The 25,057-nt window shown below is 43.1% G+C and overlaps 1 protein-coding gene across 1 annotated transcript in view; it reads left to right on the plus strand.

The window, feature by feature from the left end:
- Positions 1-24,213, plus strand: part of ADHFE1 (alcohol dehydrogenase iron containing 1) — a 33,009-nt gene extending 8,796 nt beyond the window's left edge. Inside the window, exons 7-14 of the mRNA XM_061438880.1 lie at positions 547-624; positions 1,892-1,997; positions 5,879-6,031; positions 8,170-8,268; positions 11,281-11,359; positions 11,531-11,627; positions 14,052-14,209; positions 23,680-24,213. Of these exons, the coding sequence (XP_061294864.1) occupies positions 547-624; positions 1,892-1,997; positions 5,879-6,031; positions 8,170-8,268; positions 11,281-11,359; positions 11,531-11,627; positions 14,052-14,209; positions 23,680-23,763 (854 nt within the window). The 3' untranslated portion in view covers positions 23,764-24,213. The remainder of the gene's footprint in view (positions 1-546; positions 625-1,891; positions 1,998-5,878; positions 6,032-8,169; positions 8,269-11,280; positions 11,360-11,530; positions 11,628-14,051; positions 14,210-23,679) is intronic.
- The last annotated feature ends 844 nt before the right edge of the window (positions 24,214-25,057 follow it).

Genomic DNA, 25,057 nt, shown 5'->3' on the forward strand with positions numbered 1-25,057 from the left:
GCATGTTAATGTAGGCATGTACCTCACATATACTGAGTATTAATGCCAGCACACACACATTAAAGACAGATGCCAGAAAGCCAATGCCAGCACAGGTATCAGAGCTATTCCTCACATGTTAATGCAGACACAGTCATACACATCAAGCATGTGTGTGCTAAGTTGCTTCAGTGGTGTCTGACTCTGTGACCCTAAGGTCCATAGCCCGCCAGGCTCCTCTGTCCATGGGATTCTCCAGGCAAGAATACTTGGGTTGCCATGGGTTGGGAGTGGGTTGCCGTGTCTTCCTCCAGGGGATCTTCCCGACCCAGGGATCAAATCCATGTCTCCTGCATTGGCAGGTGGATTCTTTACCACTAGCACCACCCGGGAAGCCATCCACATTAAGCATACATACATGTTAACACAGATACACATCAAGCGAGTAGACAAGAGCAACAAAGCTTTCTTCTCTAACTTTGCTCCTTATCTTCTGAGGCTGAATTAAATATCTCCACTGACCTTTATTTAGATGCGCTATTAAAATTAATTTTTTTGTTGTTCAAGTTCCAACTACCTCAGGCACTGGGAGCGAAACTACCGGAGTTGCCATTTTTGACTACGAACACTTGAAAGTAAAAACTGGTAAGAACTTCCTCTATAAATGTTTTTTAGTTCTCTTAGCTTTCAATTCCACACCCTTTTCTTTAATCCTAATATTTAAAATTCAAAGAGTTACAGAATTAAAGAAAGAGTATGCACATAGACACATGTTCTTTCTTTTCCCAGATACATATAAGAGTATGAAGCAGTCTAATAATCTTGTTTTTGAGAATTACCTACAAAAGCAGATTGAAATGCGATGAACCAGGGCCATTTTTCTGCCCAAGTTAGTGACTGTATATCAATGACAAATGGTTATTCCCTTTCCCAGCTTTTTTACATTCTAACTCATTTTCTTTGAGATGTGATTTTTAATAATAAAATGTATAATTTTAAGAATCTGGTTTGATGAGTTTTGACAAATATATATACACACATGTACCCACCACCCTAATCAAAATATAGATATTCCCACTGCTCCAGAAAGTTCCCTCATGCTTCTTCCCAGTTAATGTCTCCAGCTCCATTCCCAAGTACCCACTCTTCTGCCGTCTGCCTTCTTTGTCATCTGTTTCCTATCATCTTCTCCAACTCTCAGCTGATCTGGGAGAAATGTCCCTCTCCTTGAGATGGTTCAGCATCCTTCTTCCAGGGCTTTGTAGCAGAACAAACTGGCAATGAACTGCACATTTATGGTAACTTCTCTTTTTAAATTAAATTATATTATCCTGTGACCTTGTTAAAGATACTAATAATAGTAAGCAACACTTAAATTCTCCCTTACATTTTTTTTTTAAAGACTTCCCCATCATGTTATCTAATGTGGTCCTTACAACATCTCTGGGAGGGATGGAGGCCCTGTGTCACCAGAGTCTGTTCTTACAGAGAACTCAGAGAATCTCAGAGAGAGAACTCAGAAAGGCACAGACATGTACCAGTGTCACGCAGTAAGTCACAGAGCCAGGACCCAAACCAGCAGTGTGCTGGTAAACCAGTTCTCTGGAGTTTTATGAATAAATAAGCCCTGAGTTGTAGTGTTTGCGTGGTATAAATACTCCACTATAGTTACAACCTGGAGCTGGGACCAGATGGGATAGTGGCTTTTGTAAACTGCAGGGAGCTTCAGCTGCCCTGAAATTCCCAGGTTTCTGACTCCAGATCTCTTTCCGCTGCTCCTTGGAAGCAGAAATAAGACCGAATCTTATCTCATATTTTGATTTTTTTAGGATAATTTGTTACCCTAAAGTTATTAGATTTTTTAAAAAATTGTGTCCATACCTGTGGCCTGTGTTGCAAATCCCTGTCTTAGGCATTGCTTCGCGAGCCATCAAACCCACACTCGGCCTGATTGATCCTCTACACACCCTGCACATGCCTGAGCGGGTGGTCGCCAACAGTGGCTTCGATGTGCTCTGGTAGGTACCCAGGCCCCCTGCAGGGGCTCTTTCGGGGACTCGGGTCAATGCACAGCACTTGACTGCTGAAAGCACTTACTAAGCTCTCAGTGATTGTGCTCCACAACCACCCTGGCTTTGGCTGTCATTATCTCCTTGCCTGGATGACAAGGCTGAAACTGTAGAGAGGAGGTGAGGTCCTGGGTGAGTCACAAAGCTGCTGGACCGGGCCAGCCACAGCTGCAACCATGGGATCAGAGAGACAGGTATGCAGCATCTCAAGCCCACAGCACCGCCTCTGCTGCATCAACCCAGGGCCCCCGGGCTGCAGCCAGAGGAAGAGAGCAGGGACAGGAGTGTCCACTTCCTGAGCTGGACAGGCTCACTGTCGGCACTTACACATCATCACTTCCCCACATCTCTGTGCCAGGCGGAAAAGAAAACTGAACTGGAGACGTTTAGCAACTCGCCCAGAGCCACAGCCTGTGTTCTCCTGGCTTTAGCTGCCATGTGCTGATGGCTCCCACATCCGTGTTTCTGCTCAAGTTCTGGGCACTCTGTTCCAGTGGCATCACAGGGACCCACGGGCACTTCACATTCAGCCGGCCCCAAAAGACTACCATCCATTTACACATGTATATTTCTTCCCCCATTTTAACATCTCTGAAATCAGGGCATATCTGTATATCTGCGGCATGCAGTATGGTTTTCTTCTTCAGTGGTACTTTTTAAAAATGGTGCATCTTATAATGCATGGCATCTTGGAGTTGATGAAATCTGACCATTCTCTCACCACCACCCCCTTACCCCTCACAGCTTCTCCTCCTGGGTTCCTCACCCTAGTGAGCAGCAGGACATAGTATGAGCTTATCCCTTGTCTCGTGCCTACACCTAGCCACAGAGCTCACCCTCATCTGCTTGAATCTCTCCCATCTGCTCCCTGCTCTCAAGCTTTATGGTCCCACCTCAGTTCAAGCCTGGATCCAGTGCAGCAGCCTCCTCATCAGTTTTTCTGCTCACATCCCATACTCCTTCCATCTGTCCTCCATACTGGCCTCAAGAAGCTTCCAGAATGCAATATGACCACTGCACACATACACACACATGCCCCTCTACCTTATCAGTCTCTCATTGCATTTCCACACCTCCTGTCTAAAGCCAAGTTTCTTTGGCCCTGGACTGTCCCCAGTGCTCAGCTCAGCTCTTTATCTGCTTGGAGAAGTCATCCTTCATTTCCACTGGGGCATCCTGCCCTTGATGGAGCCTTTGCTGACTGCCCCGCCTCCTCAAGAACCACTCTGCTTTGCTCCTCCCCACTGGGGGGCTGTGCCTTGCTTTGGAGATGCCCCTCTCTGCATGCTGTCTCTCTCACCGTTCCGTGAGCTTGGCGAGGACAGGACCATCTTACAGACTTCTGCATCCCTGTCCCTTAGCAAAGGGGCTGTCACGTCATAGGTACTCAGTTAACACCTGCTGAGTAAAATTCACACGAGCAGGGGGCAGCAGAGTTCGGGTTCATGTCCAGGTCTATCCCAGTCCATGGTCTGCTTTTCTCACTGCATTACGCTGCCTGCCAAGAAATGGGAGAAAACTGTGTCCAACTCCATCCTGGTCGATGTTGTCAGTGCTTTGGAGAGTTGTCCTCTAATAACTTGGAAATAAGGGAAATGAGATTACCCTCCCTAGCTGGGAACTGCATAATAAATATATTAATATAACAGACCAAAGCAGTCACGTGTAAGTGAATGACCCACAGACCCAAAGATTTTGCTGTCAATCAGAGGGGAGGGGAGTGAGTTCAGAACAAAAGACAGTGATGGCAGCGGCCCTTCCAAGGACTGACCACTGGAGAGCACACGTGGTCCAAGGAGAAGTCTGCCCCCGAGGCCCAGTGGCCTGTACTGAAGATGGACATACCCATATATTCAACCTTAGAAGCAGTGACCCTGGTTAGGGCTCCATGGGCCTTGTGATCATAAATTAGCATCCACAGCTTTGACAACAGGGAGAATAGATGTCATCTAGAAGACTCAGATGTCTGCCCCCCTCAGAGGTTCTATTTTCTCTTTTTTTTTTCTTTCAAAATACATTTTATTAATGGCATATGGAATTTAAAGTGAAGCAGTTTCTTTCCAGAGAGAAAGTAAGCCCTGACAGGTTATAAAAAAATGAGCAGATATGTCATAGCAAAAATACCGTCTCCAGTGTAAAGAGGCTAATAGGAATACTCTCCACCAAGGAAATGACTTTTTTTACCATGCTGACCACAGTGGACACCTAGTGAGTTCCACCCACAGCACTGGACAGTCATGGACAGAGGTTCTATTTCTTGTTGGAAATCAGTAATCAGACTTCCAAGTTTTACACAGTTTCCCTGGTAGCTCAGGTGGTAAAGAGTCTGCCTGCATGCGGGAGACCTGGGTTTGATCCCTGGGTCGGGAAGATCCCCTGAAGAAGGAAATGGCAACCTACTCCAGTATTCATGTCTGAAAAATCCCATGGATGGAGGAGTCTGGCACGCTACAGTCCATGGGGTCGCAAAGAGTTGGACACAACTGAGCGACTAACACTTCTGTGAGCTCAGTTCAGTGAATCTACCCCTGAAAGACAGATCAGTCTTGGGCCCAGAATCCAGATACACAATGGGCAGAGGTTCAACTCTCCACCTTGGCAGGCTTGTTACCACCCCCTCCGCCCCCGACGTGGACACCTCCTTACTGCTTTGCCCACATTTCCTATTTAGAACCACAAACCCATAGCTTTTGTCTACCAACTAATTCTTTTTGAAGTTCTAATACTTTGTTTCAAAAGATGTTATCTGCCTCTCACATGTAGAGGAGAGTAAACTCTCCATTCTAAGACTGAGAATGTTACTCACACACACAGTTCATGTTACACTGTGTTCCCGATGAGTCACTGATCTGGATGATTATGTTTATTCCCATCTTCTGCACTTGATTAGCTAGAATTCATGGCAGGCTGGTAGGTAAAGAAAACTCTGATACTTTGTTCTTAAAATAGCCAACCCTGAATTTAGGGCCTATAGGAAAAAGAAGTAGATTTTTTTTCAGGCCAAGCATTAATAATAATGGTGAATGATAAACTTTACAAAGTGCTGCTACGATATGCTAAGTAATTTACATGTGTCAATTTTCACATCAGCACCATGAAGAAAGACATACTATGAGCTATCCTCATCTTAGAATCACGAGGTGGATGGTGACTCTGCTGGTCCCAGGCCCACAGTGGGAAAGCCTGGTGCCAGAATTCACACCTGGGAGCTGACCCACTGCACTACACTCTTATTGGAGGCTAGTATAACTATTATGACCCTCCTTGGATAAGTAATATGGGATCTGATAAAGGGAGGATTTAAAATGGTAAATATACTTTAGAAGGAAGTCATTTTTCAGATTTAATGCTTTTCTTAACACAACTTAAATGTTTAAAAATTCAACATTATAAAGATATATTGGTACTAGAAAGGAACCATATGTAATCTTAACACATTCTGGTCAAAAACACAGTAGTGCTGTTAATGTCAACTTCACTGCATTGTTCTTCAGTCACTCAGTTGTGCCTGACCCTTTGTTACCCCCATGGACTGCAGCATGCCAGACTTCCTGTCTTTCACCGTCTCCTAGAGTTTGCTCAGACCCATGTCCACTGAGCTGATGATAGCATCCAACCATCTCATCCTCTGTCACTGTGTTAATTTCTATAATAAGTGATGACTGTCATGGACAAGAGACAGATTAGTGAGAGGCCTTGTGATTATCAGCACTACAAAGGCATATCCACGGGGGAGTGAGAACCAAGCATTCCGAGGCAGTTTGTGATCTGAATGAAGGGAAGGAAAAAGAGGATGCTTTCAACTGTGTATTTTGACTATTCCCTGCTAGCCACGCCCTGGAGTCCTACACTGCCCTCCCATATCACATGCGGAGCCCCTGCCCTTCAAGCCCTATCACTCGGCCAGCCTACCAGGGCAGCAACCCCATCAGTGACATCTGGGCAGTCCACGCACTGCGGATCGTTGCCAAGTATCTGAAGAGGTATGTTGTCCAGAAGGGACAGAAACAGGGCAAAAAAAACCCAGTTTCCACCTTCATGAAATGTGGCTCGCTAGATCCTGAAATGTCCTGAGCAAGCCTGTTCACCCAAAAAAGCAGTCACGGTGCATACAGAAGTACCAGAGACCAGCAACCTCTGGAGGGAGCCCCAAGGGGACAGATGAAAACCAGATCCCTCGATCTAGAAAGGCAAAGCCCAGGATGGGGACAACATGGGAGCCTGATTTATAAAGGATGCAGCTAGAAGGTTTTTTACGGGGCTTCCCAGGTAGCGCTAGTGGTAAAGAACTCACCTGCCAATGCAGGAGACATTAGAGACACAGGTTTGAACCCTGGGTTGGGAAGATCCCCTGGAGGAGGGTATGGCAACCCACTCCAGTATTCTTGCCTAGAGAATCCCATGGACAGAGGAGCCTGGCGGGCTACAGTCCATGGGGTCACAGAGTCAGACACGACTGAAGGAACTTAGCACAGCACATGCAGAAGGTTTGTTCATCAAAACCTCAAAACCAAAGCTGAGGGAGGTCCTTTGAGATTTGGTCACCAAGGGCAGAAATGAGAACCACGAGACAGATGTTGGTCCTGCCCCATCAGGCCTTGTCCAGGAGCACACAAGGTCGACCCATAAGCAAATGCACATGAACCTCAGTTTAAGAAATAAATGTCAGGTCTTCCCTGGTGGTCCAGTGGTTAAGACTCGGCACTTCCTCTGCAGGGGGTGCAGGTTTGATCCCTGGTCAAGGGACTAAGATTCCACATGTTGTATGGCACACCAAAAAGAAAAAAGAAAAAAATGTGTAGACAGAAAAGTCTTCCTGAAAAGATTCCCACAAGATTTTGAAAGATTTATGCATGAAACAGCCCTAATAGGCTCATGAGAGAGCAAAGATACACTTAGAGATGAAAAGTGATCCCTAAGACATTGAGACTTAGGCAAAGTCAAACTCATCTTTGTATTTATACACAACAGAAGGAAAGAAGAGGGCAGGTTTGGTCTAGATGTAACTACAGGGCCTCCTCTGGCTGGAGGGGTGGGGTCTAGGACCACATTTTGCAACAGATCTGGGAGAGGATCACGAACTATCGTGGACTCGCGGGGGCATCAGGGAACATCTGTCTGCATAGAAGCGGATACAGATTATGGCCGGTCACCATGTATGGAAGGGACACAGGCTCGGCAGAGCAGCAGTGGGAGGTGAGGGGGCAAAACGGACAGAGGAGAGGCCACAACTCCACCATCCACTACTTCATCTTGCTATTTGGGAATAAGGAACTGACCCTGGATTTTGGAAAGAGACAGTTGCCTGACTATTCCAGATAAAAGAAGGAGAAAGGCTGTGGCATTTTTATTTCAGAGCAGGAACCCTTATTCCAGGCAGAATCACAGAAAAGCAAGTGGGAAGTGGTTCCTTTGGCTGTCTCAGGCATTCCGCCCTGGGGCAGGGTCCTGGAAGCAGGAAGGCTCAACTACATCTGAAAGCGGCCTTTGAGAATTTGCCTTTCCCATATGGCACTGGGGAGGGATAGAGTGAGCGAAGGCTCGCCCTACAATAACATGCCACTTCCACAGTAAAAAGTATAAAAATAACATGCGGTTTGCAGATACCAAAAGAGGTCTCCAGTGGGTCCAGTTTGGGTGGTGCCACAGAAAGCATGATGTCTGGGCAGCTAGTCAGGCCTGTGGGTACCCCCAGGCGACAGGGACTCACTTCATCTAACTAGCCTAGACCCATGCATCCTGAGCATGTGTTTACTCTAGGTCCACTCACAACCACAGTCAAGGTCATTGACAAGTGAAGAAGAAGAATGAGTCTCAGGGCACTTTTCTAGAGCAGCTTTTGCAGTTTAAGGGTCAGTGCTTTCTTCCCTTGGTACTCTTATCACATGAGCAGCCTGACGGCATAATATATGCCTTTGCTCCAGCCACTGATGAGAAAATACATTTCCCTTCAATTTTCATCTAGAAGACAAGGTGTCATTTGAATAACTTGCCTAATTTTTCTTCAGTTTGAGTAGTGTTTTTTTTTTCCTCCCCCAGATCTTTCTCTAAGGCGGCTCTATATTTCAGTAGGAAATGCCAATGTTGATATGTTATTGTTATGTATTTATATCATCCACAGGGCTATCAGAAATCCTGATGATCTTGAAGCAAGGTCTAATATGCACTTGGCAAGTGCTTTTGCTGGCATTGGCTTTGGAAATGCTGGTGTTCATCTATGGTGAGCAAATCTGAGATTTTATTTCTTCACCTAAGCTATTGCTCTAAAATTTTATTTTAGTGTCTATCATTTGGGATGTGTTGTAAGATTTTAAACATGCTACAGAAAAAAGAAATTTAACTTAGGGTCCCATAATATTTTCTTAGCTCAAATGCAGTTTATTGGGTCATAGATTATTTTTTCTTTTTGGTAACAGCCTTATTGACATATTATTCATACCCTATAAAATTTGCCCATTAAAAATTTATAATTCAGTGGGTTTTAGTATATTCATAAGTTGTGCTACCATTACAATAATCAATTTAGAACATTTTGTCACCTTTGAAAGAAATCCCATATATCTTAACTGTCACCCACCAATCCTCCTATACCCCCAGTCTTAAACAACTACTAATCTACTTTGTCTCTATAGATTTGCCTTTTCCAGACATTTTATAGAATGGAAGCAAATGATATGTGGTCTTTTCTGTCTGGCTTTTTAAATTTAGCATCATGTTTCCATGGTTCATCCCATACACATTATCAGTACCTCTTTCCTTTTTCTTGCCAAGTAATGTTCTATTGCATGGATATACCACATTTTATTTACTCATCAGACGATGGACATTTGGGTTGTTTCCACTTTTTGGCTATTATTAATAGTGCTGTTATAAATAATCATGTATAAGTTTTCCTGTGGACATACATTTCACATCTATGGGGTATATACCTAGGAGTGAAATTGCTGGGTCACGTGGTAACTCTGTGTTTACATTCTGAGGCACTGCCAGGCTGTTTTCCAAAGAGGCTGTACTGTTTTGCATTCCCACCAGCAGTGGATGGGGGTTATGATTTCTCCACATCTTTGGCACCTGTTATGGATTTTTCAAACACCAAACGTAGGATTTTCTTCTTCTGATCTCTCTCAAAAAGAAAGGAATTAGAATATTTGTTGATAGCCCAGAATTAATCTGTTTGATCAGAAATGTATTGGTATGTTGCTTTAAAATTGAAAACCAGTGAACATGGAAAATTAAGAATTGTCCCTTGCCCTGTATGGGAGGGGAGTCTGGAAGAGAATGGATACATGTATGTGTATCGTTGCATCCCTTTGCTGTTTACCTGAAACTATCACAACATTGTTCATTGGCAATATCCCAATACAAAATAAAAAGTTTTTTAAAAGAATTGGCCTTTGCTAGGGAAGTGCAATGAAATGGTCACCCTCAAACTCGGCTGCTGAGAGGAGCACAGATTGGCACCAACTTTCTAAGAAGCAAATGAGCAAAATCTACCCAGAGCTTGGAAAATGTCTCTACCCTTTGCCCCATGAATTCTACTTTTAGGAATGTAGCTGAAAGAAATACTCATGATATGATCAAAGACTTTCCTTATGAGGATATTCATCTAAAAAGTTATTTATAATTGAAAATTTTAAGAATAACGTAAATTCCCAACAGTTTGGGAATGGTTAACTAAATTTCAGTATTCAAAGAATAAACCATCAAAAGTAATGTTTTAAAAGAGTAAAAATTATATGGGAAAGTATTTTTAAAGAATAATAAGTAACTATATGCATGCATGCTAAGTTGCTTCAATCATGTTCGACTTTCTGTGACCCCATGGACTGTAGCCCACCAGCTCCTCTGTCCATGGAGATTCTCCAGGCAAGAATACTGGAGTGGGTTGCCATGCCCTCCTCCAGGGGATCTTCTCAACCCAGAGATCGAACCTGTGTCTCTTACATCTCCTACATTGGCAGGCAGGTTCTTTACCTCCAGCGCCACCTGGGAAGCCCTAAGTCAACAGCAGTGTTTAAAACTGAATGCACAATGCAATCATAAATTAAAGATATGTGTAAGAAGACTAGAAGGGAATATTCTATAATGGTTATCTTGAAGAAATAGGATTATGGATCATTTTTATTTTTTACAACAAATATATATATATAATGGTTAAGAGAAATCAAACTAAAATATTGGATACTGTTAGAAAGGTACTTTAAAAGCTACATGAATCCTTTCATATAGTGGAAGAACACCAAGCCATAATTTCCTGAATACTATGGAGCCTGAAAATGGTAAAGCACGTTCCTATCCAACAACTCAGAGAGCTTATACCTTCTGATCTGCTTTATGAGTGATGACAGGCATGGGGCATCTTTTTTTTGGATAACCATACAATTCACCAAAACACTTCATCTTTCTATGAAATATAAATTTTTTACTAAGAACAAAGTAATCCAATAAAACCCACATTAACAGACTAACAGACCCTTTTACTATTGTAAAGCATTTCATTTTCAAAATATCAATTGTAAAGATATTAACTTCTCACAGTGTTTATCTCCTGGGTCATCTTATAAACTATTATATTGTCCTATTTGTTCACTAAGAATTTGAGAGTTTTCCCATTAAAACAAACAGAAAAAATCCCCACAAATGAAAACCATGGTGCCTTTTCTCGATAGCCTTACAGACTGAAATAATCATGTATGACTCAGTTCCCATTAGTACGTAGCATTTAAAAGAACGTATTAATCACTGGCAAGATGGATCGCTGGCGGAACAAGCTTGCACGTCTAGCACAGTACATCTTGGTTCATAAAACTCCCACCAACATATTCAGTTTGTGAAGGAGCACATTGCCAAGGCTGTGCCGAGCAAGATAGAAAATGCATACCCTGAAGATTGTTTAAAAAATAAACTTCAAAGTGAATTCTTGATTTCTTCAAGATCATAAGGTTAACCAATGTGCTCAAGGAGCAACTTCTATGTCAGTACTTTTTAATGGCGTGTAGTTCTATCAACATTTGATTTTGAACATTTCAGTAGTTTTGTCAATGAATATGCCAAATATCAATTGCATAATAATATATCCTTATAGGAATCAAAGAAAACAGAACATCTAACCTTGTGGGTTAATGATACTGTCAAGAGACTGTGAGGGGCTCTTCCATAAGAGTATCTTTGTATTGTTAACTTAAATTACTGTTAGATATATATCAATATAAGGACTTTATTTTTTTTCTAGCCATGGAATGTCTTACCCAATTTCTGGCTTAGTGAAGACTTATAAAGCAAAGGATTACAATGTGGATCATCCCCTGGTGGTAAAATCATAATAAATGCCTTAATTTAATCTTAGATTCCTGTCAATTGCCATCAGTGTTTTTTGTCAATTCTTGATTGTTTGGAATACAGGATAAAGTAATTTAATATCTAGAATATTAGGCTGAAGACCAGCCTTGCCCCAGCAGTCACCATGTTTCCTTTCTCCCCAGCCTCATGGCCTTTCTGTGGTGCTCACCTCCCCAGCAGTGTTCACATTTACATCACAGATGTTTCCTGAGCGGCACTTGGAAGTGGCAGAAATATTGGGTATGAACCGTTCATCATAACTCTGTGACCCACATCTATGGAGCGTTTCCTAAGATTGTTTCTGAAGATAAGCCATAAAGACTAATACCAAAAATACTGATTTGAGATAATCTAATAATAAAATGCCAGCGACCTTCCCAGATTCCTATCTAGCACTACAATTCTGTAATTTTGTGTTTCTAAGAGTCTATTAGCAATGAAATGGAACTAGGTATTTCTTACTTTAAGTTTATAGTAATAATATTTCCACTGTTTTTATCTCCAAGGAAAGTTAAATTCTGTATACTATTCATGTTACTAGTGATTCTTGTTTTAATAGGAAATAAAGTGAGTCTAAATCAGGAAGTAACAGTAAATTCCCAATTATAGAGAACCTAAACAACTAGAAACTTCATAAAAAGTTCCCCAGAGAAGAATCTGTTTGCTATTCTGTTGATAAATCATGTCTATAATAAGATACCCACAGTGCCTTTTGAATCTTACAAGAAATACATTTATGATCACTTTGTGTGTGCTCAGTCGCTCAGTCATGTCTGACTCTTTGTGACCCCATGGACTGTAGCCCACCAGGTTCCTCTGTCCTTGGAATTTCCCAGGTAAGAATACCAGAGTGGGTTGTCATTTCCTCCTCCAGGGGATCTTCCCGACCCAGAGATCAAACCGTCCCCTCTTGCATTGGCAGGCGGATTCTTTATCACTGAGCCACCTGGGAAATTAGCCATTATATACTTTGATTCCCTGTAATCAAAATCAATAATGTATCTTAGATCATTTTAACTTTATACCCATCTGTTCTCTTTCCTACCTTCTCTTTTTTTCTAAAACACTTCTTATGAAAACCTGGAGGTTTGGATGGTGTGTTTTATGGCAGCAATCTTGAGAACATAAAAACCTCATAAACCCCATTTCGTGTGTCACCCTCCACTTAATCCACATTTGAGCTACCTCTATGTAATACAGACTGGTCTTGTCAGGCAAGCTCTACTTTCTGTCCAGCTGCTCTCCCAACTAGCTCTGTATCTCGTTCTATTTATACCTTTTCCTGGATTTCTTAAACAGCTCTCTCTGTCAGAGAACAGAGAGGCTAAACCTAATCTACATGGAGGCACACCATACATACTAGTCTCTTTTTGACCAATACAGAGAAAGTGGACTTGGACTATAGCATGGGGCATTTTGGATAATAAATAGTGCTACAATCTGTTCGCAGATTGCTTCCCTTCCTGGCAGTGAACGTGTCCAGCTGGAATAGATGAGGGACAAGGGTGCTAAGGGTTTGGGATTGGTTCTCTTCATCTGAGAACTGTCACTGCCACCCTGGCTGAGGGCAGAACCCCCTGGCCCTTCCAGACTGACATCTCTATGATTGTGTGCATTAATTAGTAATCATGTCCAAATTGTTGTTCACTCGCTCAGTCGTATCTAACTCTTCGCGACCCCATGAACTGCAGCACGCCAGGTTTCCCCGTCCATCACCGTCTCCCAGAGTTTGCTCAGATTCATGTCCATTGAGTCAATGATACCATCCAACCATCTTCTGCCCTTGCAAATCTCCAACCCTTGGCAGCCTCCTTCCTTATTCACTGATATGATTGAAGTTCACTGCTCAGTCATGCCCAACTCCTGGTGACCCCATGGACTGTTGCCCACCTGGCTCCTCTGTTCATGGGATTTCCCTAGGTAAGAACACTGGAGTGGGTTGCCATTCCTACATATTAAATACTGCTTTCTAAAAGACTCCTTGTTCTTAAATTTGCCCGAAAGGTTCTGTAAAAGATATTTAAAGGAACTTGCCCTTTGGCAACAGAGCCCAAAACAATTCTCTAGCCATAGACAGGAGATATATTCCTTCTCTGGCCATACTGAATCCATTTGTCATCTCATTTTCCTCCTTTCTGGCAGTCAGTGGCAGAGTTTTTTGAACTTCTGTCTTGTCTCACAAGGTGTTTGCACAGGGCTTGTCTTTTCTTCAGCTGTGACTGTGAGAAGGGACACTGAAAGCATAGACCTCTAGATGTCAGCAGATTCCAAGTCCTGAAAGTTACATAAACTGTTTTCTCCTACAGATTTTCTCAATCCTCCTCAGCCAAACGCCAGCCTTCTTTCTTGGTCTCCTTCCTGTGCCTCTTTTCTTGGCTCTGTTCCTCTTCTTCCCACCACACAGCGGGCCAGCTGCCCATTGGAGATGTGAGAGCCAAGTGAGCCCGCAGCCCGCACCCCGGCTCCTCTCTGGAGGGGCTCCCAGGCTGGCCCATCTCTGGCGGGGCTGGCCGCTGGGCCGGTCCTCCACGGGGAGGCACAGCGGCGCCCTTGTCCTGGGGTGAGGGAGCCGGCAGCAGGTTATGTATTCAGCGAGCCTGGGGCTGAATCACACCCAGGGCTGGCTTCCCCTTCTCGCTACAGTCAGTGCTTTGTGTCTTCCAGGAGCTGACACCCGCACTGCCAGGAGGCCAGATGCTGGGCCTGTCTTGGCAGACACGCTGCGGAAATTCTTATTCGATCTGGATGTGGATGACGGCCTGGCTGCCATTGGCTACTCCAAGGCCGACATCCCCGAGCTGGTGAAAGGAACGCTGCCCCAGGTAAGAGACACAGCCATCTTCACTCCTGTCTGAGAAGCACCGAGCTGCAGGAGAGACGGGGTCCATCTGGGACATCTTAGAGGGGGAGATGGAAACCCAGATCTACCCACACCAGGCAACAGCTCCCCATTTCCCCACTGAAAGGGGTCAAGGCCCCCTCACCCTTCTTCTTCCATAAACTGTGGCTTGTGTGAAGCTTTGATGATGTAACGAAGGGATCCTTTACAAAAATTTAAGACAAAAACAACCAAGCTTATTTCGAGTATAGCAGAATTTATTTCCCTTTTCTCCATTTCTGCTCTTTCAAGAGTCCCCTATGAAACTATATGAAGTTAAAAGGATCACTAATGTTCTTTGCCAGTATAGAGTTACAAATTCTACTACTTTGTGAAGAACAGACATGGCCTTTAAATGAAGATGATGACGAAATCACTTTTTAACTTATTTTAGATCTTGTAGATTCTATACATATACATATGTATACATATCTGTGTCACTTTGGGTCTTATTTTTATGTTCCTGAAGAATTTAAACCTAGCAGCTGTCCTTTACGTGGTAGAACCATAACAGATGTCTCAAGGCTCTTATGAAGAGAGTTTATTCCCCTTTGGATGTTTCCATTTAAGATCAGATACCCAGGTGGTAGAGCACCAGAACCTAATAGCCCAAGACCCTGTTCATTGTAATTTACCATAAAATAGAGAGCTCAGAGCCATGAGATGCCACCATGCTTACCAGGTCCAGAGCACTCACTAAGTCCTCCTATCCAAGATGGGAAAAGCAAGGATCACTTAAACACTGTAAGGATACACAGAAAAGATAAAAACTCTAATTCAAAAAGATAAATGCACCCCAATGTTCATAGCAGCACTATTCACAGTAGCCAAGACACGGAAAAAACCTAAGTGCCCATCAACAGATGTACTGGCTTAAGAAGATGTGGTACATATATAAAATGGAATATTACTCAGTTGTAAAAGAATGAAATATTGTCATTTGCAGCAACATGGATGACCTAGAGAATATCGTACTAAGTGAAGTAAGTCAGACAGAGAAAGACAAATATATGATATCATTTATATGTGGGATATAAAAAAACAATACAAATGAATCTATATACAGAACAGATATAGACTCACAGACATAGAAAACAAAGTTATAGTTACCGAAGGGGAAAGGGAAAGAGGAAGGGATAAATTAGACATACGGGATTAACAGATACAAACTGCTGCTAAGTCGCTTCAGTTGTGTCCGACTCTGTGAGACTCCATAGACGGCAGCCCACCAGGCTCCCCCATCCTTGGGATTCTCCAGGCAAGAACACTGGAGTGGGTTGCCTTTTCCTTCTCCAGTGAACGAAAGTGAAAAGTGAAAGAGAAGTCGCTCAGTCATGTCCAACTCTTAGTGACCCCATGGACTGCAGCCTACCAGGCTCCTCCATCCTTGGGATTTTCCAGGCAAGAGTATTGGAGTGGGGTGCCATTGCCTTCTCCAAACAGATACAAACTACTATATATAAAATAGATAAGCAATAAGGATTTATTGTATAGCACAGCAAACTATATTTATTATCTTATAATAGTCTATGGGAAAGTTATCTGTGTTTATATATATGCATGCATGCTATGTTGCTTCAGTCATGTCTGACTCTTGGTGACCCCACGGACTATAGCCCACCAGGCTCCTCTGTCCATGGAATTCTCTAGGCAAGAATACTGGAGTGGGTTGCCATGCTCTCTTCCAGGGGATCTTTCCAACCCAGGGATTAAATCCATGTCTCCTGCATTGGCAGGCAGATTCTTTACCTCTGAGCCACCTGGGAAGCCCCATGTGTGTACGTATGTATATTCAGTTATATATATATATATTCAGATATATATATACGTATATATACACATATATACTTTGCTATACACCTGAGACTAACACAATATTATAAATCAAATATACTCCTATTTAAAAAAACACTGTGAGGATAAGGCAGTTCTCCCCAAAGTCATGACATTCATGTATCAATCCTTGACATTGTTGTTTAGTCACTAAGTCATGTCTGACTCTTGCGACTCCATGGACTGTATAGCCTTCCAGGCTCCTCTGTCCATAGGATTTTCCAGGCAAGAATATTGAAGTGGGTTGCCATTTCCTTCTCCATCACTGACATTGCAACAGAGTGAACAGCTAGACTCTCCACTCACACAGCATCCTGCTGACCACAGTGGCAATGCTTTTCCCTCAGCCCATTTCAGTTAAGCAAAGGTCTCAGACTTGCTTCTTCTCCACTTAGCAAGTACTGAGAATGTCAAAGACCTCCCATAATACCATAATATCATGTTTGTATGGATTGGGTTCACAGACTTACCTGTCCGTAGGAGCCAGGTAAATAATAGCAGTGAACAAAGTACTTTTTGTTCACTAGGGAATGGTGGGGACTTTGGTGAACTGGAAAGTACACAATCCATTTCATTGGGTGAGCAGCTTTTCAGCTACAATTTATTATCACCAAACATAAATTCAGGTCCCAGTGATGGCAGAAATTGCAATTTTTAAGAGAAGTCAGCAGTTGGGATGTTTGTATTGAATTCCCTGATTTCCCAGTGTACAAACAAAACATGGCCCATGGGCACCAGTTTTCCTGATTTAGGGTCAGGCCCAGAGTAGGCTCAGTTGCAACCAAAAATGTAAATGAATGAGAAAAAGAGGAATCTCTAAGAGACCCTGGTTCTAAACCATTGTCCTAACCTGTAAGTCCAAGGGACTAAATTTAAAAAAAAAAAAAAAAAAAACCATCACAATTGTTTTATCCAAACCTACTAAAGTTCCATGAAGTTAGGACCCTGTTTTGTTCATTCATCTTCTACAGCACCTGACATGAGCTCACAAACATCTTAAAGGGGCAGCCCTCTCCTGTCCATATGAGCTTAATGACTGAATGGTGGACACTTTTTGAGCAATTTCCTTAGACTTAATAGGACTCAGCCAATGACAAAGATCCATGAAAGCCCATTCAGTGACATCAGAGATCAAGTGGTCACTGTGATTTTGATGACTGGCTCTTATAGTTCCTATAGCATGGTCACAACAATAGTATCCACTCTTCAGGAGGTCCTCTGAAAAGCTGTGCTTATTTATCCCAGGAAAGTGTCCAGGAATACATGTTGTTCATTAGCCTCCAAGAATCAGATCAGTTGCTCAGTCGTGTCCGACTCTTTGCGACCCCATGAATCGCAGCACGCCAGGCCTCCCTGTCCATCACCGACTCCCGGAGTTCACTCAGACTCACGTCCATCGAGTCAGTGATGCCATCCAGCCATCTCATCCTCTGGTGTCCCCTTCTCCTCTTGCCCCCAATCCCTCCCAGCATCAGAGTCTTTTCCAATGAGTCAACTCTTCGCATAAGGTGGCCAAAAGTACTGGAGTTTCAGCTTTAGCATCATTCCTTCCAAAGAAATCCCAGGGCTGATCTCCTTCAGAATGGACTGGTTGGATCTCCTTGCAGTCCAAGGGACTCTCAAGAGTCTTCTCCAACACCACAGTTCAAAAGCATCAATTCTTCGGCGCTCAGCCTTCTTCACAGTCCAACTCTCACCTCCATACATGACCACAGGAAAAACCATAGCCTTGACTAGACAGACCTTTGTTGGCAAAGTAATGTCTCTGCTTTTGAATATGCTATCTAGGTTGGTCATAACTTTCCTTCCAAGGAGTAAGCGTCTTTTAATTTCATGGCTGCAGTCACCATCTGTAGTGATTTTGGAGCCCAGAAAAATAAAGTCTGACCCTGGTTTCCACTGTTTCCCTATCTAAGAATAGTATCCATCATTTTCAGATGAAACTGGATGATGTGCTGTGCTGTGCTTAGTCACTCAGTCATGTCCGACTCTTTGCAACCCCACGAACTGTATCCTGCCAGGTTCCTCTGTCCATGGGGATTCTCCAGGCAAGAATACTGGAGTGGGTAGCCTATCCCTTCTCCAGGGGATCTCCCCTACCCAGGAATAGAACCAGGATCTCCTGCATTGCAGGTAGATTCTTTACCAGCTGAGCTACCAGGGAAGCCCAAAACTGGGTGATAGTCTCAGCCATTTAATTGCTAGTGACCATGCATCTTCTAGCCATCAGCACACACCAGCAGGTGTGGACAGTTTTAATTCTACTCTACCCAGGCTTCCACTTGCAAAAGCTGTTCCAAATGGCAACAGGTCCAGACTAACACCCAAGACCATCCGCTAAAATAGCAAGTTAATTAGGTATCATTCTGAAAGCCTCAGTGCACATGCCATACCGGGAAATGACAGATAGCAGACTAATTTCTTAGTTTCACAAAGGATGCGAGGTAAATTGAATCTTTTGAATACAAGTCATGTCTGTAAAGTAGGAAGCCAGGATTTCCTTCAGCTGTGTTCATAAAGCAGCCCCCAACCGGATGCTGCCTTTTTTCCCTTTGATCATGTTTTCACGATTAGGAGAAACACAGTTCGTTTGAATTCACTGGCGCTCGTTCAATTTTGAAGTCAACATGAGAGATTTATATGTGTATAAGGGGAAGGAGGGATAGTCATAGGACTTTAAAAGGAATCTTAGGAATAAGCTTGTCTATTTTGCAGTTGAATTACTGTTGGATTTTTGTTTAGTTTTTGGATTTTGTCGGGGGGAGGTTTGCCATGAATATTTTGCAGGAATGCTATGGCAGTTTCAGAATGGTACACACTCAACAGACTCATCTTCACTTGTTAGTGTCTACAGGACTTAAGGTGGTGGGAGGGATACACTGGTTGCTGCAGAGAACATCACCAGAAAGGATGTTTTGTGTAGTTGATACTCGATAAGGCTTCTTTTACGTTCAGCAAAGGGGAATCAGTCTTCGCTGGAAGGAACAACCAGGCCAGTCATTCCTGACCAAACACCACAGCCCCTACTGATGGCAACACACAGGAGCCCGGAGGATAGAGGTGTCCAGTCACCATGGCTTGGCTGCTCGGGGGCAGGCAAAAATACATGAATCTTCCGGGCTGGATTTCTGAAACCTCTGGAAAGTAACATTTACATCTCAAATCAAAACATCTCATTACTGAGAAGAGCTGGGGACCAAAGTGAGCACTTCCACTCCCTGGCAGACAGGCCCATTGAAATGTTGCTTTATGAATGAGCTAAAAGTGGTAGTCTGAATTTATTTCGGTGTCTGCGTTACTCACTTGTCCTTCAGTCTTGTGTGTCTATAAATAAGAGCATGGTACGGAGCATGTCTGATTTCTCAGATATTAGCTTTTACAGGGCACGGCTGATCTGTGCAAGGAAATATCACAGACCTTACCCCCATGGAACCAGTTGTTTGTTGTTGTTGTTTAGCAGTGAAGTCATGTCTGTTTTGTGACCCCTTGGACTGTAGCCCGCCAGGCTTCTCTGTCCATGGGATTTCTCAGGCAAGAACAGTGGAGTGGGCTGCCATTTCCTTCTCCAGAGGTTCTTCCCAACCCAGGGATCGAACCTGTGTCTCTTATGTCTCCTGCATTGGCAGGCAGGTTCTTTACCACTGAGCAACCAGGGAAGCCTGGAACCAATTGTTGGGAGTCAGAAATGTGAAAAAGAAACTGAGCTCAGCTTGGCCTGAGCTAAGAGTCCTGAACTATGTCACCCAAGATGAACAGGGTTGTTTTAAGGGCCCTTGAATCTTCCCCTGTGGCTCAGCCTGCAATGCAGGAGATTCGGGTTTGTCCCTGGGTCAAGAAGATTCCCTGGGGGAGGGTGTAGCAACCCACTCCAGTATTCTTGCCTGGAGAATTCCATGGATGGAGGAGCCTGGCAGGCTACAGTCCTTACGGTTGCAAACAGTTGGACACGACTGAAGCGACTGAGCACTCACGCACAAGGGCCCTTGAGCTCATCAGATAAGACTCTGCTGTTATGAACAGAATGTGGCCATTTTCAGCCACAGCAAATACCCAACTTCAGTCCCGGACCTGCCACAAACAAGCATGTACATAAGTCACCATGAACAAGTCTCTGCCTTGCTGTGGATTTTCAAAATTCTTTAGCATCTGTACAAGATGTGTTGGGATAAGAGCTTTACCTTGGCTTCACCCATGCTCTTCAGCAATGTCCCTGAGCCTTCTTCTATCTGTCCATCCATTCCTTTTTTTTTTCTATTGTGGTAAAACATACCTGACATAAAATTTACTATTTTAATCATTTTTAAGTATACAACTCAATGCCATTAAGTACACGTAAGTGGTATGCAACCATCAGCACTATCCATTTCCAGGACTTTTATTTTTTCATTTTCAGAATTTTTTGGCTGCGTTGGATTGTCCTTGCTGCATGCAGGTTTCCTCTGGTTGCAGCAAGCAGGGGTTACTCTCTAACCGCAGTGCACGGGTTTCTCGTTTCAGTGGTCTCTCTTGTTGTGGAGCACCAGCTCTGGGGTGCACTGCTGCGGTGGTTGTAGCACGTGGACTCAGTCATTGCATGCTCGTGGGCGTGCCCCAGATCAGGGATCAAACCGGTGTCTGCGCACTGCAAGGCGGATTCTTAACCACCAGGGAAGCCCCCAGAATTTTTAAGTCAGGCCAGATAGCAGCTCTTCTCTATCGCTGAATGGTAAACAGTAACTCCCCACACTCAGAGGAAGAGTCCCCGCCTGGGGCAGCCTCTATTCTTTCTAGCACTCTGAATTTGCCTATCCTAGGTACTTCATGTAAGTGGAATCATACAGTATTTGTCCTTTTGTGTCTGCATCATGTCTTCACTTAGCATAATGCCTTCAGTGTGTCAGAATGCCATTCCTTCTTATGGCTGAATAACATTTCGTCATGTGGATAGGCCACATTTTGTTTATCTGTTCAACTGCAGTTGGGCACTTGGGTTGTTCCCACTGTTCAGCTATTGTGAATAGTGCAAGTATGAACATCAGTGTACAAGTATCTGTTTTAGTCCTTGCTTTCAGTTCACCTGGGTATATATCCAAGGAATAGACGTGTTGTGTTTAACTGACAAGCTGCCATAATGGCTGTACCATTTACATTCTCACCAACAATGCACGAGGGTTCCAGTTTCTCTGCAGCTTCACCATTATTTTCCATTTTTTGGATAGCCATCCCAATAGGTATGAATGGTAACTCACGGTTTTCACTTGTATTTTCCTAATGACATTGAGCATCATTTCATCTGCTGGTTAGCTACATATCTTCTTTGAAGAAACATCTATTCAAGTCCCTTGTCTATTTTTGAGTTGAGTTGTTTGGAGTTTTTAGCTATTTAGTTGTAGCAATTATGTATCTATTTTGGATACTAACCCCTTATTAGATATACATATGATTTGAAAATATTTTCTCCCATTCTGTAAAGTTGTCTTTTCACTCTTGATATAGTGTCCCTTGAGGCATAAAAGTTTTAAATTTTGATGTAGTCCAGTTTATCTCTTTTTTCTTTTGTTGCCTGTTTGCTGATGTCATATCCAAGAAATCACTGCCAAACCCAGTCATTAACATTTTCCCATTTTCTTCTAAGAGTTTTAAGGTTTTAGCTCTTACATTTAGGTCTTTATATTTAGATGCTTTAAAGTTAATTTTTTTTAATGCATCCTTCGTTCTTTTCATTCTTACTTTTACCTGACAAATACTTATTGGCATCTTAATATATATCATGAATTGTATGGGATACAGCTAAGAAAATAAAAGTCCCTTCCATCCCTCATGGATCTTACATTCTAGTGAGGAAGACAGACAATAGACATCTGATCAAATCTATAAATAAGATATGAATGAAATCACTTCACATAATGATGAGCAGTCTGAAGGAGTCCTGGGTGATGAGATAGTGATTTCACATGGGACAGTGTGGCGGGAACTCCAGCGGATGTGGTCAGAGAAGGCCTCTGATTGGAGGCTGAGGCAGCTGGGTGAAGAGCTGAGAGAAGCATTTCAGGCAGAGGGGAAAGACCCTGAGATACGGTGAAGACAGCATTTTCATGGGACTGAAAAGGGATGGTGGGTCCACGTGAGTTGAGTGAGTGTGAGAAGAATCAGAGCTGGGGTGAGAAGCAGGGCCAGGTCTGGCTGGGGTTAGGGGATATGGTTTTGTTCTTCTAATTGCATTGGAGGGCGTTAAGTAAGGAAATGGTGTGATCAGACTTGTAATGCGGGACCATCACTCTGGCTGCCATGGGGGAGAATGACCTGAAGAGGATGAGAGTGGAGCAAAAGTGGAAGTAGCTCTTAGAGGATTTTCAGTAGGACAGGAGCATGCAGTGAGTAAGACAGGCTGTGATGGACGGAGAGGTGAGAAGTGGTCTGATTGGGGATTTATTTGGCAGGTAAATCTGACAGACTTGCTGATGGCCTGAACTTGCAGAGAACAGAAAGGGCAATCAAAGATGACTCCTAGGGACTTCACTGGTGGTCCAGTGGCTAAGACTTCATGTTCCCAATGCAGGGGGCCTGGGTTCGATCCCTGGTCAGTGAACTAGGTCCCACATGTTGCAACTAAATATCCTTCGTGCTACAACTAAGCCCTGGAGCAGCCAAATAGTTTTTTTTTTTTTTTTTTAAAGGGATGACTCTAGGTTTTTGCCTAAGGAAAAGTGGAAGGTGGAGTCAGGTCCTATCTTGTACATGTGAACCTTGAGATGCCAGTGTCCCCTCCTGCTATCTTTATTCATCCAGTAACTGTTGAGCACCTGTTTGCTGTGTGGGGTGCTGGCCGCAGCCCTGCCCCCTGGACCTTCCCCCTTCTACCAGGTGTGCCCCCACACCAGTGCTCATCACAGAAAACAGACCCAGAGACCCACAAAAACCCAACCAAACACTGGCATGTTTCTTAATTTCATTTAGGCCTGGAAATCTGGGGGTAAGGAGCCACTGACAGGACTGACCATAGCAGTAGGAGGGGCTGGTGTCTTTGCTGACTCGGCTCAATGATCACTGGAGAAATTAAGGGAATCATGGAATTTGTTTGAGGAGGTAGAGATAAAATCTTAGTTAATTTTTTTTTTTTTTAAGTCACTTGTTGCCCGCAGCCTGAAAGTTAATGTCCTGGTGAAGTCCTTCTTAGTATACCTTAAGTCCAAGTTGCAAAGTCTTTGAAGTCAAGGATGACCCTGTTCTGTTTTCCTTGGCAGCACATGCAGGGCTTGGGGCCGTGCCCTCTGCACAGGGAGAGCCTGGCAGGGGTGCCTGATCCACATAACTTGGTCACTGTAGGTGGTGTTTTTCCCGAAGCTGATGAGCTTCTGAATATTTGGGTAGAAGGCCCTCAGGCAACAGTAATGGCTTTTGAAAGCTTTGTGGGAAAGAGGTCTCACTTGATAAATTCTGAGTTGGGAATCAGCGAGTACGAAGCCAATAAGAAATATGACTTTCAAAACTATGACTACTATCAAGTCACTGTTTCTCATGACTGAGTTAATTTACATACAAGTAGCTTTTACAAACTGTCTTTGCAAAGCCCTGGGTAACTATTTTTGTTTACTGTTTCAGGAAAGAGTCACCAAGCTTGCACCACGCCCTCAGTCAGAAGAGGATCTATCTGCTCTGTTTGAAGCATCAATGAAACTGTATTAATTTTCATTTTCACTGAAAGAACTACCCTTGGCCATCATAGTTCTGATAACAGAAGTTGATCTAGCAAGAATTTTGTCTTTTCACCTCCACATATAACTCCCTCGTTACCAGCTTGAATGTGATATAAATTTATCCTGTAGAAGATTCTCTGATGCTCCAAATCCAGCTACTTCCATAGGGCAGCCTGGACAAACGCCCACCATGATGGACCCTCAGACAGACTTCAGGGATCCATGTTCTTACCCCAAACCCTGCAGACTGCCCTTGCTCCATGGATCAAAAGGGCAAATACTCAATATCTACCAAAAATGTTAATGCATGTACTCTTTGCCCAGTAATCAACCCCACATCTAGAAATGTATTCTATAAAATTCTAGCACAAGTGTGTAAAGAAATATGGCAAGAGTGTTTCTGGCAGCACATTTTCTAATAATAAAATATTTGAAAGAACTTAAGTATTCATTAATAGTGTATAGATAAATACATCATGTGTGCTCAGTTGTTCAGTCGTGTCCAACTCTTTTCGACCCCATAGACTGTAGCCCACCCCTCTGTCCGTGGGATTTCCTGGGCAAGAATACTGGAGCTGGTTGCCATTTCCTCCTCCAGGAAATCTGACCAACCCCAGGGATCACACCCGATTCTCCTGCATCTCCTGCATCTCCTGCATTGGCAGGCAGGTTCTTTACCACTAGCACCACCTGGAAAGCTCTAGGTTTCAGTGTACCTGCATATTTATCTGTATTTTAAATTGGATTAAAGTTTTAATCAAGTGAAGTACATAATTACATCAAGATTTTTTAAAAAACAGATGAGAAGGGCATTACTGTGCCATTCAACCTGCCTGGGGCAGGTTTATCTCTTTAAACATCTTTGTTTACTTGGGATTTTAAAAATAACATTTAAATATTGTTTATTGGGCAGGTGGTCTTCTCTAATTACACACATAAAACATGTTCAGTACCAAAACCTGGTAACACAAAGAAACACAGAAGAAAACATTTGTTCACAATGTGCCATCCAGAAGATAATCACCACTAAAAAATAACAAAAATTTAAAATATATGTTCTCCCTATAATTTGTGCACATATATAGTTATAGATAATTATATGTATACATATGTATTTATATTTTTTTAAACTTAGAATCACTGAGGTGTAATTTTAGTTCCTATAGAATGAATGTTCAAATTCTTTATGCCAAGTGCCCAAAAGGCAAGCACAAGAGAGTTTCAATAGAATTTCAGCTCTACCTTGCAGACTATATCTAGCTAAAATTCCCTCCAGCTTTTTA

The sequence above is a fragment of the Bos javanicus genome, chromosome 14, assembly GCF_032452875.1.
Source record: "Bos javanicus breed banteng chromosome 14, ARS-OSU_banteng_1.0, whole genome shotgun sequence".
In the NCBI taxonomy this organism is placed as follows: Eukaryota; Metazoa; Chordata; class Mammalia; order Artiodactyla; family Bovidae; genus Bos; species Bos javanicus.